The 14,346-nt window shown below is 45.3% G+C and overlaps 1 protein-coding gene across 1 annotated transcript in view; it reads right to left on the bottom strand.

Moving 5' to 3' along the window:
- Positions 1-11,164, bottom strand: part of LOC112223139 (microtubule-actin cross-linking factor 1) — a 29,497-nt gene extending 18,333 nt beyond the window's left edge. Inside the window, exons 1-14 of the mRNA XM_024386142.2 lie at positions 10,947-11,164; positions 10,593-10,763; positions 8,150-8,316; positions 7,814-7,973; positions 6,084-6,168; positions 5,383-5,627; positions 5,034-5,153; positions 4,668-4,775; positions 4,334-4,552; positions 3,392-3,595; positions 2,864-3,095; positions 2,066-2,292; positions 1,712-1,834; positions 1,510-1,611 (exon numbers count right to left, since the gene is read on the bottom strand). Coding sequence (XP_024241910.1) covers positions 1,510-1,611; positions 1,712-1,834; positions 2,066-2,292; positions 2,864-3,095; positions 3,392-3,595; positions 4,334-4,552; positions 4,668-4,775; positions 5,034-5,153; positions 5,383-5,627; positions 6,084-6,168; positions 7,814-7,973; positions 8,150-8,316; positions 10,593-10,763; positions 10,947-11,075 — 2,292 coding nt within the window. The 5' untranslated portion in view covers positions 11,076-11,164. The remainder of the gene's footprint in view (positions 1-1,509; positions 1,612-1,711; positions 1,835-2,065; positions 2,293-2,863; positions 3,096-3,391; positions 3,596-4,333; positions 4,553-4,667; positions 4,776-5,033; positions 5,154-5,382; positions 5,628-6,083; positions 6,169-7,813; positions 7,974-8,149; positions 8,317-10,592; positions 10,764-10,946) is intronic.
- Positions 11,165-14,346: the final 3,182 nt, after the last annotated feature.

Genomic DNA, 14,346 nt, shown 5'->3' with positions numbered 1-14,346 from the left:
ACTTCCTGACTGATGTCTTGCGATGTTGCTTCAATATATCCATATAATTATCCTACCTCATGATGCCATCTATTTTGTGAAGTGCACCAGTCCCTCCTGCAGCAAAGCACCCCCACAACATGATGCTGCCACTCCTGTGCTTCACGGTTGGGATGGTGTTCTTCGGCTTGCAAGCCTCCCCCTTTTTCCTCCAAACATAACGATGGTCATTATGGCCAAACAGTTCTATTTTTGTTTCATCAGACCAGAGGACATTTCTCCAAAAAGTATGATCTTTGTCCCCATGTGCAGTTGCAAACCATAGTCAGGCTTTTTTATGCCGGTTTTGGAGCAGTGGCTTCTTTCTTGCTGGGTGGCCTTTCAGGTTATGTCGATATAGAACTCGTTTTACTGTGGATTATAGATAGTTTTGTGCCCTTCCTCCAGCATCTTCACAAGGTCCTTTGCTGATGTTTTGGGATTGATTTGCACTTTTCGCGCCAAAGTACATTCATCTCTAGGAGACAGAACGCAACTCTTTCCTGAGAGGTATGATGGCTGTGTGGTCCCATGGTGTTTATACTTGCGTACTATTGCTTGTACAGATGAACGTGGTACCTTCAGGCGTTTGGAAATTGTTCCCAAGGATGAACCAGACTTGTGGAGGTCTACAATTGTTTTTCTGAGGTCTTGGCTGATTTCTTTTGATTTTCCCATGATGTCAAGCAAATACGCACTGAGTTGAAAGGTAGGCCTTGAAATACATCCACAGGTACCCCTCCAATTGATTCAAATGATGTCAATTAGCCTATCAGAAGCTTCTAAAGCCAAGACAATTTTCTAGAACTTTCCAAGCTGTTTAAAGGCACAGTCAACTTAGTGTATGTAAACTTCTGACCCACTGGAATTGTGATACAGTGAATTATAAGTGAAATAATCAGTCTGTAAACAATTGTTGGAAAAATTACTTGTGTCATGCACAAAGTAGATGTCCTTACCGACTTGCCAAAACTATAGTTTGTTAACAAGAAATGTGTGGAGTGGTTGAAAAACGAGTTTTAATGACTCAAACCTAAGTGTATGTAAACTTCTGACTTCAACTGTATGTATTTTGAAGTGGTGAAATAACTTCCATATTGAACAATGAAACATGCGATCCTGTTGACTTGTACAAGTGGCGACACTGAGGCTGGCTTCCCAGGCCTCGGGTATCGACTGTGTCTCTCGCAGTTAACACCATTTGTTTCCCATTGGCAGGGAAGTGCACAGTCTGTCAGTCACTCATCACCAACACTACAGGGAGCTAGAGTCTGGTTTCTGCCATTGCAACGGACATAAAAGACTAGTGGAGTTTATTGTTGGCTGGTTGCCACTGCACTGGGGGAGTTAAGAGGAGAAGCGGCAGCCAAGCAAAGCTACGTGTAAGTGACAATACGGATATGTTAGTGACCGGCTCCCACACACAGACACACTCACGAATGCACGCATGCACTACACATGCATACACGCACACATACTGTACACACGTACCTGCATGGTGTCCTGGTAATGTAGAGCCATCTGTAAAGATTCCTCCAGTGTTTTGTGACACTCACTCCAGAGTTTACTCAGGTTGTTCCATGTGCAGTAGAGCTATGGAGTCAGTGATGTCATTGTTTAGAAACACATTGGAAAAGGATTGTCTTATGGAGAATGAATATTAACATAAATGTTACCTCCTCTCACTCCTCACCTCATCTAAGCTCTTGGTGACATCAGGTTTGTCTGTATCCCCACATGCTGACATCAGGTCCATTCCCAGAATGCCAAGCGTGTCCAGGTCCCCCTGTAGACTGTCGATGTCCTCCCTGAGTGTCTGTAAGGCGATATTGTCAGGGGTGAGAGACCCCACAATGGAATCAGGAAGAAGGGAGATCAATTGAAGCAGACAGTAAAGTACATTCGTTGAAATAGATCGTCTTGGATCATCTTAGTACCTGACAGAGGATGGGAAAAAAAAAACACATTCACTGGAAATTGTACTGAACTATTTAATTCATCTTAAAGCAGCTAAGATCAAACCAACAGCTCCACTGTCCACAGTTACCTGCATAGTCTCCAGGCTCTGGCGGATGGTCTCTGAGTCTGTCCTGCTGGCGTTCAGGTCCAGGACAGCCTGTTGGGCATCGTGCAGGCCGGCCGTCGCATCACTAACATCGCTCCAGAACTTGAGAGCCAGGTCCAGCAGGTTGAGCAGCCAGCCTTCTCTCTCCTGAGCCTGCCTCTGAGCCTCCTCCCACTGCTGAGTCAGGCTGGACACCCGTTCCTGGATTGCTAGGGAGAAGACAGAATACAGTCATTATAATACATTGCATTTTAGTAATTTAGCAGACACTCATACACATGTTAACCACATATCACAATCATTGCAAGTCACAGTGAGGGTAGGCAGGGTAGCCTAGTGGTTAGAGTGTTGGACTAGTCACCGGAAGGTTGCAAGTTCAAATCCCCGAGCTGACAAGGTACAAATCTGTCGTTCTGCCCCTGAACAGGCAGTTAACCCACTGTTCCTAGGCCGTCATTGAAAATAAGATTTTGTTCTTAACTGACTTGCCTAGTTAAATAAAGGTAAAATAAAATAAACAGTGACATCTGCATTTTCTCTCAAATTACTTTCTCTACACACTCCAAAAATGTTTTAACCCATTGTAGGTAACCTAGGCAGTATCTCTGTCAAAGTTGTTTCAAGATAAATCCAAGATTCCCCCTCTCTAGATGTGTGCTGCTAAACAGAAAAGCTCCAAATTGATTTAAACAACTCACATGAAAGAAAGTTACACACCCTTTATACTCCCGACAATTGAATGCAAAAACCAACATTTCGGGCACTTCGTGATGAGTGTACCTGTACCAATGGAGGCGTCCCCAGCTGCCTGTGTGTTGGCCAGGAGCTCATCAGCCTGGGTCCCTATACTCCGTAGGCCCAGTTCCAGCTTGGAGAGCTCAGCCAGAGTGTGCTTGTTGTCCTGTAGCTGCTCCTGGATGCGTGGGGTCTGACCCTGCAGAGAGGCTGGGGACTGCATGTGACCAAGCAGACCATCCAGACTCTCTCTAATCAGCGTCATCCTCTCATTCAACTACAGAGACAAGACACCATTGTGTCACTGTGTGTATGTGATGGTCAAATGTTTACATGTTTCTATGTGTATAGTCTATTCTCACAGTATGCAGAGTCTGGCGAGACTGCTATATGTACTGTATTTACAGTAAGTATACATGCACCATGTGTGTGTCTTCATGTGTGTCTTTATGTGTGTGTGGGTGCGTGCGTGCGTGCGTGTGTGCGTGCGCTTTGGGTGTGTGTGTTTGTGATGCATGTGTCTCTTCATGCATGCTTGCGTGCGTTCATGCAGCAGTGTGTGCATACTGTCACCTGTGTGTATCTGGGCAGGGACTCTTCCAGTAGATTGGCAGCCTCTCTGACCCTGTCCCTGATGGCCCTGTGCTGCTCCTTAAGCTCTGTGGCGCTATGACATAACTCCTTCCCCTGGGCGGGACTAAGCTCTGACAGACGTTTCCCCAGCGAGCACAGCCGTGCTATCAGAGGTCTATGCTCTGCTATGGACTCCCTTAGGCCCTAGGTGAGAAACGGTTTGGGGTTATAGAAATAGATCCTTGACACATAGATCTGGGTTGTATTTGGGGCGGCAGGGTAGCCTAGTGGTTAGAGCGTTGGACTAGTAACCGGAAAGTTGCGAGTTCAAACCCTCGAGCTGAGAAGGTACAAATCTGTCGTTCTGCCCCTGAACAGGCAGTTAACCCACTGTTCCCAGGCCGTCATTGAAAATAAGAATGTGTTCTTAACTGACTTGCCTGGTTAAATAAAGGTTCAAAAAAAAATATATATATAAAAAATTAGGGCACACAGTAGTAAAAAAGGACAGTTTCTTATTGGACAAGTTCAGGTAGTTCCTCCACATTTTCTTCCATTTGGTACCTAATGTTTACAACCCAGATGATTTTTTGGGCATGGTAAAGGAATTGTTGAGTGCATGTAAATGGCTATGTTTGAGAAACGAGGGGTCTCATTTCTATCCCTGAGAACTGTTGAAGAGGAAAGGTAACACGGGTCACCTTGTCTCATTTTCCATTAACTACCTAGGAGAATAGGGATGTCTTTATGTACCTGTGGGAATGTTCAATGGTTTCCTTTCAAGTAGATTAAAGTACTCTAATGAACGGAGCTGAATAATCTACAAGGGAATAATCTACAACAGCTATGAGCTATGAAATCTAAAAGGGCATCATTGTTGAACGGGGGGGGGAAAAACGTTTTAAAGAATTGGCACTCCACTCAAAGGCAGGTCTCTGCTACCTGTAAGAGGTCCTGTTGTTCTCGGAATGCCTTGTAGCTAATGGTGCTCAGGGAGAGCTGGCCAATGAGCGCTTGGGTTTCCTGTAGCCACGGTGACACCTCAGCAAGGCCCTCAGTGAACTGGACCAAGAGGGACTGGGCATGCTCCAGCTGCAGGACCACATGGGAGTTGGTGGCTGATGTGGTGTTGCATTGTTCCTGTAAGGCATCCAATGGGATCTGGGGAGATCGGATGACAACAGCTTTAATGTGACCCGTATGCTATTAGCTTGTCTCGTCTGTTTGAACGTTTTATAGTCAAATGTTATCATGGGTAAGATGGTACAGTATGTACCTGCAGGTCCCCTATTTCCCCTTCATCACCGTATGTCTGCAAGATTTCAGCGATCTTCACCATCTTCTCAATGTTGAACTTGTGTTGCAGAATCTCCACCGCAAGGATCTTCATGTACACAACACAAAAGCATGGCATATTTTACAATTTAAAATTAAGGTAATGTAAAATGCTGTGCAAACACACAAGCATTTGCAAACCAAGACATATGTTTAAACATCACACATCATCAGACCTCTTTACAAATCTACATAGGTGGTTGTAGAACAAAACAAAGCATATGTAGAGGTGGATGAACAGGCTTGTATAGGCTGGCCCTAAGGGACAAAGTAGCTTTTAAAATGCAGTTCCAATGGGTCTCTTCACCTTCTGTTCATAGAGTTGGGCAGAGATATGCTCAGGCTCCAGAGTAATAGCTTTGAGTTGCTCCAGGCTCAGGGCAGTGTCTCTGAACCAGGCCATCTCCTTCACCACAGCCTGCTCCAACTGACAATAACATACACATACAGACAGGTTAATAAAAGGTTAATAAAAATACACATTGCTGTCTAGTTGAAGTGTGTGCCGAGTTCCTAATACTTCCTCCTTATCAGAAGACTGTCAATATTGCCTAAATGCACGGGACCCAATGAGTAGTCATGACCCGGGTGTAAGCAGTCCATCAACCTCATATCAGTTATGCACACGGGCAACATTGCTAAGCCCCGCCTCTTACCCTCTGTCTCTCTGCAGCACAGAGCACCGTGTCTCCACCCCCAGTCTGCCCCCCAGCAGGCCCCAGCAGTTCCCTCTCGATGCGGCCCAGCCACAGGTGGAGGTCTTCCTGGCTGGAGGTGCAGCGGCTGGATGCCTCCAGGGCCTGCTCCAGTCTCTGCAGCACGTCACCACTGGTCAGGCTCAACACTGAGCAGCGTATCCTCAGGCTGTCCACACGCTCCTGCACCTGCTGGGCTTCCTCCTCTGTGGGGACCGCACCAAACACAAAGACGTGTAGGATTAGCATGTTGCTAGTCTTAGCATGTGGATCATCTTATCATTTTGGTGCTCGTAGCATGTTGATACTCTTAGCATGTTCATACTCTTAGCATGTTAGTACCCTTAGCACGCTGTTGCTTTTAGCATGTTTTTACTATTAGTATGTAGCACAGGAGGTTGTGGCACTTGAATTGGTAATGACTGGAGTGGAATAAGTGGAATGGTATCAAATACATCAACCACATGGTTTCCATGTGTTTGATGCCATTTCATTTGCTCCGTTCCAGCCATTATTATGTGTCGTTCTATCCCTCAACAGCCACCTGTGACATGTCACAACTCATGTTGATTCTCTATGTAAGTCATCTGTTGATGGATTTTGTTTATTGGTAAGGCTAAACATATACAAACACGTTGATTTTGCACCATCATTTATGTTACCTGAAATCATCTCCTTGAGATCATGACCGCTCTGTTGAATTTTCACCAAGTCAGTGTTTTTCGCCTTGATCTCTTCCACCACAGCCTGAGGGGTATTACAAAAATATGATTTCTCCACCCACCAGCCTCCACTAGTACATAAACATGCAGTATATGGCACAGGGTATACAGTGCCTTGCGAAAGTATTCATCCCCTTGGCATTTTTCCTATTTTGTTGCCTTTACAACCTGGAATTTAATAGATTTTTGGGGGTTTGTGTAATTTGATTTACACAACATGCCTACCAATTTGAAGATGCAAAATATTTTTTATTGTGAAACAAACAAGAAATAACTTGAGCGTGCATAACTATTCCCCCCCAAACTCAATACTTTGTAGAGCCACCTTTTGCAGCAATTACAGCTGCAAGTCTCTTGGGGTATGTCTTTATAAGCTTAGCACATCTAGCCAGTGGGATTTTTGCCCATTCTTCAAAGCAAAACTGCTCCAACTCCTCAAGATGGATGGGTTCCTGCTGGTGTACAGAAATATTTAAGTCATACCACAGATTCTCAATTGGATTGAGGTCTGGGCTTTGACTAGGCCATTCCAAGACATTTAAATGTTTCCCTTTAAACCACTCGAGTATTGCTTTAGCAGTATGCTTAGGGTCATTGTCCTGCTTGAAGGTGAACCTCCATCCCAGTCTCAAATCTCTGGAAGACTGAAACAGGTTTGCCTCAAGAATTTCCCTGTATTTGGCGACATCCATCATTCTTTCAATTCTGACCAGTTTCCCAGTCCCTGCCAATGAAACACATCCCACAGCATGATGTTACCACCACCATGCTTCACTGTGGGGATGGTTTTCTCGGGGTGATGAGAGGTGTTGGGTTTGTGCCAGACATAGCGTTTTCCTTGATGGGCAAAAAGCTCAATTTTAGTCTTATCTGATCAGAATACCTTCTTCTATATGTTTGGGGAGTTTCCCACATGCCTTTTGGCTAACACCAAACGTGTTTGCTTATTTCTTTCTTCAAGCAATGGCCACTCTTCCGTAAAGACCAGCTCTGTGGAGTGTACGGCTTAAAGTGGTCCTATGGACAGATACTCCAAATTCCGCTGTGAAGCTTTGCAGCTCCTTCAGGGTAATTTTTGGTAATTTTTTTTAAAATTTTTTGCCTCTCTGATGAATGCCCTCCTTGCCTGGTCCATGAGTTTATAACCCAACCCTGATCTGTACTTCTCCACAACTTTGTCCTGACCTGTTTGGAGAGCTCCTTGGTCTTCATGGTGCCACTTGCTTGGTGGCGCCCCTTGGTTGGTGGTGTTGCAGACTCTGGGGCCTTTCAGAACAGGTGTACAGGTATATATACTGAGATCATGTGACAGATCATGTGACACTCAGACTGGACACAGGTGGACTTAATTTAACTAATTATGTGACCTCTGACGGTAATTGGTTGCACCAGATCTTATTTAGGGGCTTCATAGCAAAGGGGGTGAATACATTTGCACGCACCACTTTTCTGTTTTTTTTGTTGTTTTTTTAAATAAGTAATTTTTTTCATTTCACTTCACCAATTTGGACTATGTTGTGTATGTCTATTACATGAAATCCAAATAAAAATGTATTTAAATTACAGGTTATAATGCAACAAAATAGGAAAAACGCCAAGGGGGGTGAATACTTTTGCAAGGAACGGTAGGCTTGCATACAGAAGAAACGTATACATAAATGATATCCTACCTTGGCTTTCTCCGTACCCTCGGGGAGGTGTAGCATTTCCCTCTCAGCATTGCGTAGCTCGGCCAGGTCCTGCTCCACAGAGATGAGCCATTGCTGCAGGCTGTCCACCCTCTCCTGGAAGAGCTTTGCCCTGGGCAGGATGAGCTCCAGACTGCCCCGCCTGTCAACCCCAATACACAACACCCATTACATTACAGCTCAGCCCACGCTGCCAACAACATGATAGCATAGCATAGCATAGCATAGCATTGCAAAGCAAAGCAAAACGCAACATGACATAGCATACCATAGCATAGCATAACATGAAGGGACAGCACCACAGTTCAAGGAGCTGACCTGTTCACGGCATCTACCAGTAAGGCCTCCCATTTGTGTCTGAGAGTGGAAAGCTGGACCCTGGCCTGCTCCCCCTCCTTGCCTGGGAAGACCTCGGCCATATGAGGGCCCTCCAGCATCATGGTCTCCATACTATGCCTCCGGTCCTCCAGGAGGCGCTGCAGGAGCTGTGAGATGATAATGGATACTCAGCCATTGCCTTATTGTTGTTATGACCAGGAGTTTTACCTGACCACAGTACCTGACCAGGGAAAATGCAAGTCTTACTCATTGTCTTTCTGATGGTGAAACTCGTGGATATTTTCACAATGATAAAAAGTCCAAACCTGTGATAAATTGGGGAAGAGCTACTTTGGAACATCCAGTGTAATCTTACAAATGTTTGAAAATAGGCTACAACTATTGAGAAGTGAAGTGTAAAGCCAGATAATACCTCAAATAGATGTATTAGGAGTTAGGACAACTACAGCTCAGACGACTCGGGTCTTAGCTTCAGAGAGTCATTGCTACTTGCTAGTCCTGAGAATTTACATTTGGGTACATGTGCCTTATTCTTGTCTCTCCTTCCTTTGTGTGAGTGCAGTGAAAGCCCCATCTCAAGTGTTAGACTTGCATTGTGAGGAGCCAGGCAGGTTTCACCTCACCCACTGTACTCACAATGGGAGCTGGTTCACACTGAAAGGTAAATTGCTGGGGAAAAAATGAACCCCAGGAATTGTAAGAGTGAACCTTCCCAATTCAGCACTGAATTCAAGGGATTTCATACAATAAAGGGAGCATTTTACTATTTCCATAATCTCAGTGCCATTTTCCATATATAAAGTATCCTCTTGCAATTGATCAAACATTATAGTTACTTAGCCGTGGGTGCTTTGTGTAAGTTTAGACATTTTGTGTACCGTGTTACCAGTCAAAAGTTGATACACATTCACTCATTCAAGGGTTTTTCTTTATTTTTACAATTTTCTACATTGTAGAATAAAAACTATGAATTAACACATATGGAATCATGTAGTAAACAAAAAAGTGTTAAACAAACCAAAATGTAATTTGGATTCTTCATAGTAGCCACCCTTTGCCTTGATGACAGCTTTGCACACTCTTAGTATTCTCTCAACCAGCTTCATGAGGAATGCTTTCCCAACAGTCTTGAAGGAGTTCCCACAAATGCTGAGAACTTGTTGGCTGCTTTTCCTTCACTCTGCGGTCCAGCTCATCCCAAACCATCTCAATTGGGTTGAGGTCGGGTGATTGTGGAGGCCAGGTCACCTGATGCAGCACTCCGTCACTCTCCTTGGTCAAATAGCCCTTGCACAGCCTGGAGGTGTGTTGAGTCATTGTTCTTTTGAAATAGTCCCACTAAGCGCAAACCAGATGGGATGGCTTATCGCTGCAGAATGCTGTGGTAGCCATGTTGGTAAAGTGTGCCTTGAATTCTAAATAAATCACAGACTGTGTCACCAGCAAAGCACCCCCACACCATCACACCTCCCCCTCCATGCTTCATGTGTGGGAACCACACATGCGGAGATCATCCGTTCACCTACTATGCGTCTCACAAAGACACAGCGGTTGGAACCAAAAATCTCTAATTTGGACTCATCATACCAAAGGACAGATTTCCAAATGTCTAATGTCCATTGCTCATGTTTCTTGGCCCAAGCAAGTCTCTTCTCATTATTGGTGTCCTTTAGTAATGGTTTCTTTTCACCAATTTGACCATGAAGGCCTGATTCATGCAGTCTACTCTGAACAGTTGATGTTGACATGTGTCTGTTATTTTAATTCTGTGAAGTATTCATTTGGGCTGCAATCTGAGGTGCAGTTAACTCTAATGAACTTATCCTCTGCAGCAAAGGTAACTCTGGGTGTTCCTTTCCTGTGGCGGTGCTCATGAGAGCCAGTATCATCATAGTGCTTGATAGTTTTTGCGACTGCACTTGAAAAAACGTTCAAAGTTCTTGAAATTTTCCGGATTGACGGACCTTCATGTCTTAAAGTAATGATGGACTGTCATCTATCTTTGCTTATTTGAGATGTTCTTGCCATAATATGGAAATGGTCTTTTACCAAAAAGGGCTGTCTTCTGTATACCAACCCAGGAACTGATTGGCTCAACGTATTAAGGAAAGAAATTCCACAAATGAACTTTTAACAAGGCACACATGTTAATTGAAATGCATTCCAGGTCTACCTCATGAAGCTGGTTGAGAGAATGCCAAGAGTGTGCAAAGCAGTCATCAAGGCAAGGGTGGCTCCTTGGAAGAATCTCAAATACAAAATATGTTTTGATTTGTTTAACACTTTTTTGGTAACTACTGTACATGATTCCATATGTGTTATTTCATAGTGTTGATGTCTTCACTATTATTATACAATGTAGAAAATAGTTTTAAAAAATAAAGAAAAGTAGGTGTGTCCAAACTTTTGACTGGTACTGTACCTTCTGCTCTTGTAGCTGTGCTTTCACCACTTTGACCTCTGAAGATGGAGGCTTCTGATTGGCTGTCAGCTCTTCTATCTCACAGACCCAGGTCAACAGTGCTTCCAGGGATTGATGGAACGTTTCAGAATCTGCAAAATCATCTCTCAGACTCAAGGCAGATCTCATTCCCTGGGGGAAAAGAGAGCATGACACAGCATTAACTCTGTTTATAGTAACTATACAATATGAAACCACGGACATCATGGAACCATGCAGTAATATCAGTGTTACCTTCATACTGTGCAGAGGCGATTGAGATAATGCTAAATAGTCAATTCCATAAAAAACAGAGCAATGCACTGGATATCTTACCCTCCAACGGTCCAAGCTGGAATCTTGGTCTGAACTAGAATGTCCATCGCTATGCAGCTGGGATAGAAATATAAAAATCAACACACTGCACAAACGGCTTTTCTGAAAAAGAGCACCGGTCAAAAACATAACACATTCTGTAGCACATGCTGCTGAAGAGATGTTAAGGAGATTGCAGAGTGGTAAAGATGATAAGTTGAATTTCAGACGTTCAATGAAAGAATGGAATGGAAAGGGGGGGAAAAAGGAGCCAAATCCTAGTCTACTGTACTGAATAATAAGACACTTTAGAGAGGCTGTTTGCTGTTGAAGTTATATTGACCTCAGCGAGTTCCTCAGCTGCTCCAGTCAGAACCCTAACAGTCCTGGTGACTAGGGGATCTCCGCCCTTCTCTCCAGAAGGGTACTCAGTCACCTCCACAATCTCTGTCACAACTGTCTCTGTCACTTCCGTCACCTCCGTGACCTCGTGGGAGGCCAAGGTCTTCCAGGACCAGGGGCTGCCCTCTCTAGAGTCTCTCCTCTGGAGACTTCCTTCTCTGGAGTCTCTCCTCTGGAAGCTGGCCCTCCTCTCCGCTGAGCCTGGGACTGAGCCAGGCTGGGCTAGAGGGGATCTCCCATAGGGGATCTCTTGGACCACGGCCTTCCTGGTCAGGGTGCTGTTCCTGGATGTCTTGATAGGGGAGGGGGTGCCTTGCCAAACATTGTCCAGAGTACTGATGGTGGTGACCGTGGGGGTGGGGGAGGGGTTGGTCCTGAGGGGTTTGTCCGAGGGAGGGGTGTTGCTGTGAGACACCTCATCCTCCACCTCATCCTCCTTTGTCCTGTCTGTCACCCGCTCCTCCTCCTCCTCCCTCTCTCTGACCACCTCCTCCCGCCTGGCCTCCCCATGGTGTGTCAGGGGCGTAGCTTGCCATTCGCGGCGCCGCTGGTAGCACTCCTTCAGGAAGTCCTCGTCGGACCTCACCTGCTTGGACTTCTGGCCCAGGCAGCTGGGCCGGCTGATCAGATTACCCATAATCCTTCAGCCCAGGGGATAGTGAGGTAATAGGCGAGAGTGGGCCCCTCTGCCATGCATGCAGGAGATCCTTCAGATGCCTAGAGTGAGACAAGGGGGCTTGGGGTGAGCATCCAACTGTAAAATCATTCCTCTTTGACCCCCCCCAAAACAGTTTGATTTATGTGAAATGTTTTGTTGGTCTCTGATGTTATTGGACCAACTTTGGATAATGCTAAATATCATATTATTTGCAATGTGCATGACTTGTGAAAGTAATCACTAACTAAAATATGGTGAAAACCACTACAACTGCAGAAACATATCCATGAGAGGTTAACTACCTATTCACTCCATCTCTATCCACGCGCCGCCACAGCCCATTTGTTGAGAGAGAGGGAGTAGTACAGTAAAATCAACTGAAGCACAGCAGAGCCATGGACTCCTGGCTGGCTTACTGTGCAGACAAGGCTGGTTCTTTGTCATCCTTGGACCACATGCACTGATCTGGGCTCTCTTGGTCTTGGATGGCCTGCAACGTTCTGGCTATTGAAATGTGTGTGACAGGCCTGTCAACTGAAAGCAGAATGTTGAAGGATACCCACTGTTAGGAAATCCACTGTTGAGCTCTGGCAGGCAGGACCAGTTCTCCCCTGCCAGCTCTAGCCCTCTCCGAGCCCGGCCCGGCCCTGGGGACACTATTTAGCCCATAATTAAATATGACATGCATAAAAACGCCCCCTCTTTTTTTGTGTGTGCTGAGGAGGGGGTGGAGGAAGTAGGGGTGGCTGTGCTGGGGGAGGGGGGGGGGTGACGGTTGAGGGCAGTGAGCAGTGATGCGTAGTCGGGGAATCACAGATAAAAGATGTCTATGATGACACAGGACACCGTTCCGCTTTCCGAACTGCTTGTGATGACCTGACATAACTGCAGAGACACTGTGCTCAAGAAGCATTGTAAACAGGTTGTACTGTACAGTATTGTGAATGATAATAGGAGCATGATGGCTGCTGTGGCTGATCACTAACAAATCATATCATCCCAACAATTTGGACTGTAAGCCAACATGTTCAAGTATTTAACCTCTTTGCATGGCTTACAATGCATCATTTTCCAAGAGTTCATTGACTAATTCCAACATAACTGCCATTAGTTTTTATCCATGACTAGGGACGGTTTCAGACTGTCTGTTAATTCTCCACAGTATGGTCATTGTAATGACCGAGGGTTCAAAGAAGAGTGTAATTATCCTGGCCTATAGGGGCTGAGGTGGACCCATCAGGGGCAACCAGGGACGGGCTCTGCTATACTCTGCTGTTACTGCTTCCTCTGAGGTCAGAGTGGATTAGTGCCTGTGGATCGACAACAGGTCATTCCAGGTCACGGATGGTCGCAACTGGTCTCAGATGGTCAGGTCAGATAAATTGGGGAAGTTCGCTCCAAAAAACCTGCCAAGAGGGTTTTCTGTTTTCTGGCTCGCTGGACCAGAAGACGCCAGATTTTACAGTGCCGTCTTGCTGGCTGTATCCGCTCTTCGTTCTTTGCTTACAATGAATATTCAGTATTGACAGGTTAGGAGCTCGAAACAATTAGCTGAATGACTAGATTCGGCTGTTCTCTTTCCTGGAGAGAAAACAGCTTGTTCGGATTGTAGTAGAACACAACCTCATTGCGTCTCTGTCAGCAATTTCATGTCATACTGTAATTCTATTCTATTCATAATTCTATTCAGTTCATTTTGTTTCACAGCCATGGTCCACATGAAATACCAGGATGTGTCTGTCTTCTATTATATAATAAGGCTGTCGCTGAAATGAACATTTTTGATTAGACCTCTCCATGTGCATTATAGTAATTACAGTCGTATTATGCACATGTCTGCAGCCCAGATGATGCAGGCCATTGCATGGAACCCAGGGGGAATCAGAGAGGAGAGTGGCTCACAGACAAAGCCCCAGCTCAAGATCAATGATTACCCTGTTAGCCTTAATCACAGCCTCATATTCCCCAGAGGAGAACCAGAGAGTATCTGCGGCCAGGCGGCTGTGTCCATGTTCAGTAGGTTAACAAACCAAGGCAAAGGGTGTGCCATGTCTGACTGGCTATTGCACCTGATGTGCTCCCATATGGTGCAGAAGTCTAAGGCACTGCATCTCAGTGCAAAACGTGTTACTACAGACCCCGGTTCGATTCCAAGCTGTTTCACAACCGGCTGCGATTGGGAGTGATAGGGCGGTGCAAATTTGGCCCAGCGTCGTCCGGGTAAGGGTTTGACCGGTGTAGGCCGCCATTGTTTTCTTAACTGACGTGCCGAGTTAAATAAAATAAAATGTGTAGCCTGGAATTCGAACTGATATGTCCTGTTTCCCCCACTGTTTCCCTTCAAAATAGAAGACAATGGAA

This window comes from Oncorhynchus tshawytscha, linkage group LG23, assembly GCF_018296145.1.
Source record: "Oncorhynchus tshawytscha isolate Ot180627B linkage group LG23, Otsh_v2.0, whole genome shotgun sequence".
Classification (NCBI taxonomy): domain Eukaryota; kingdom Metazoa; phylum Chordata; class Actinopteri; order Salmoniformes; family Salmonidae; genus Oncorhynchus; species Oncorhynchus tshawytscha.
This window is presented reverse-complemented; position numbering and strand designations above follow the sequence as displayed.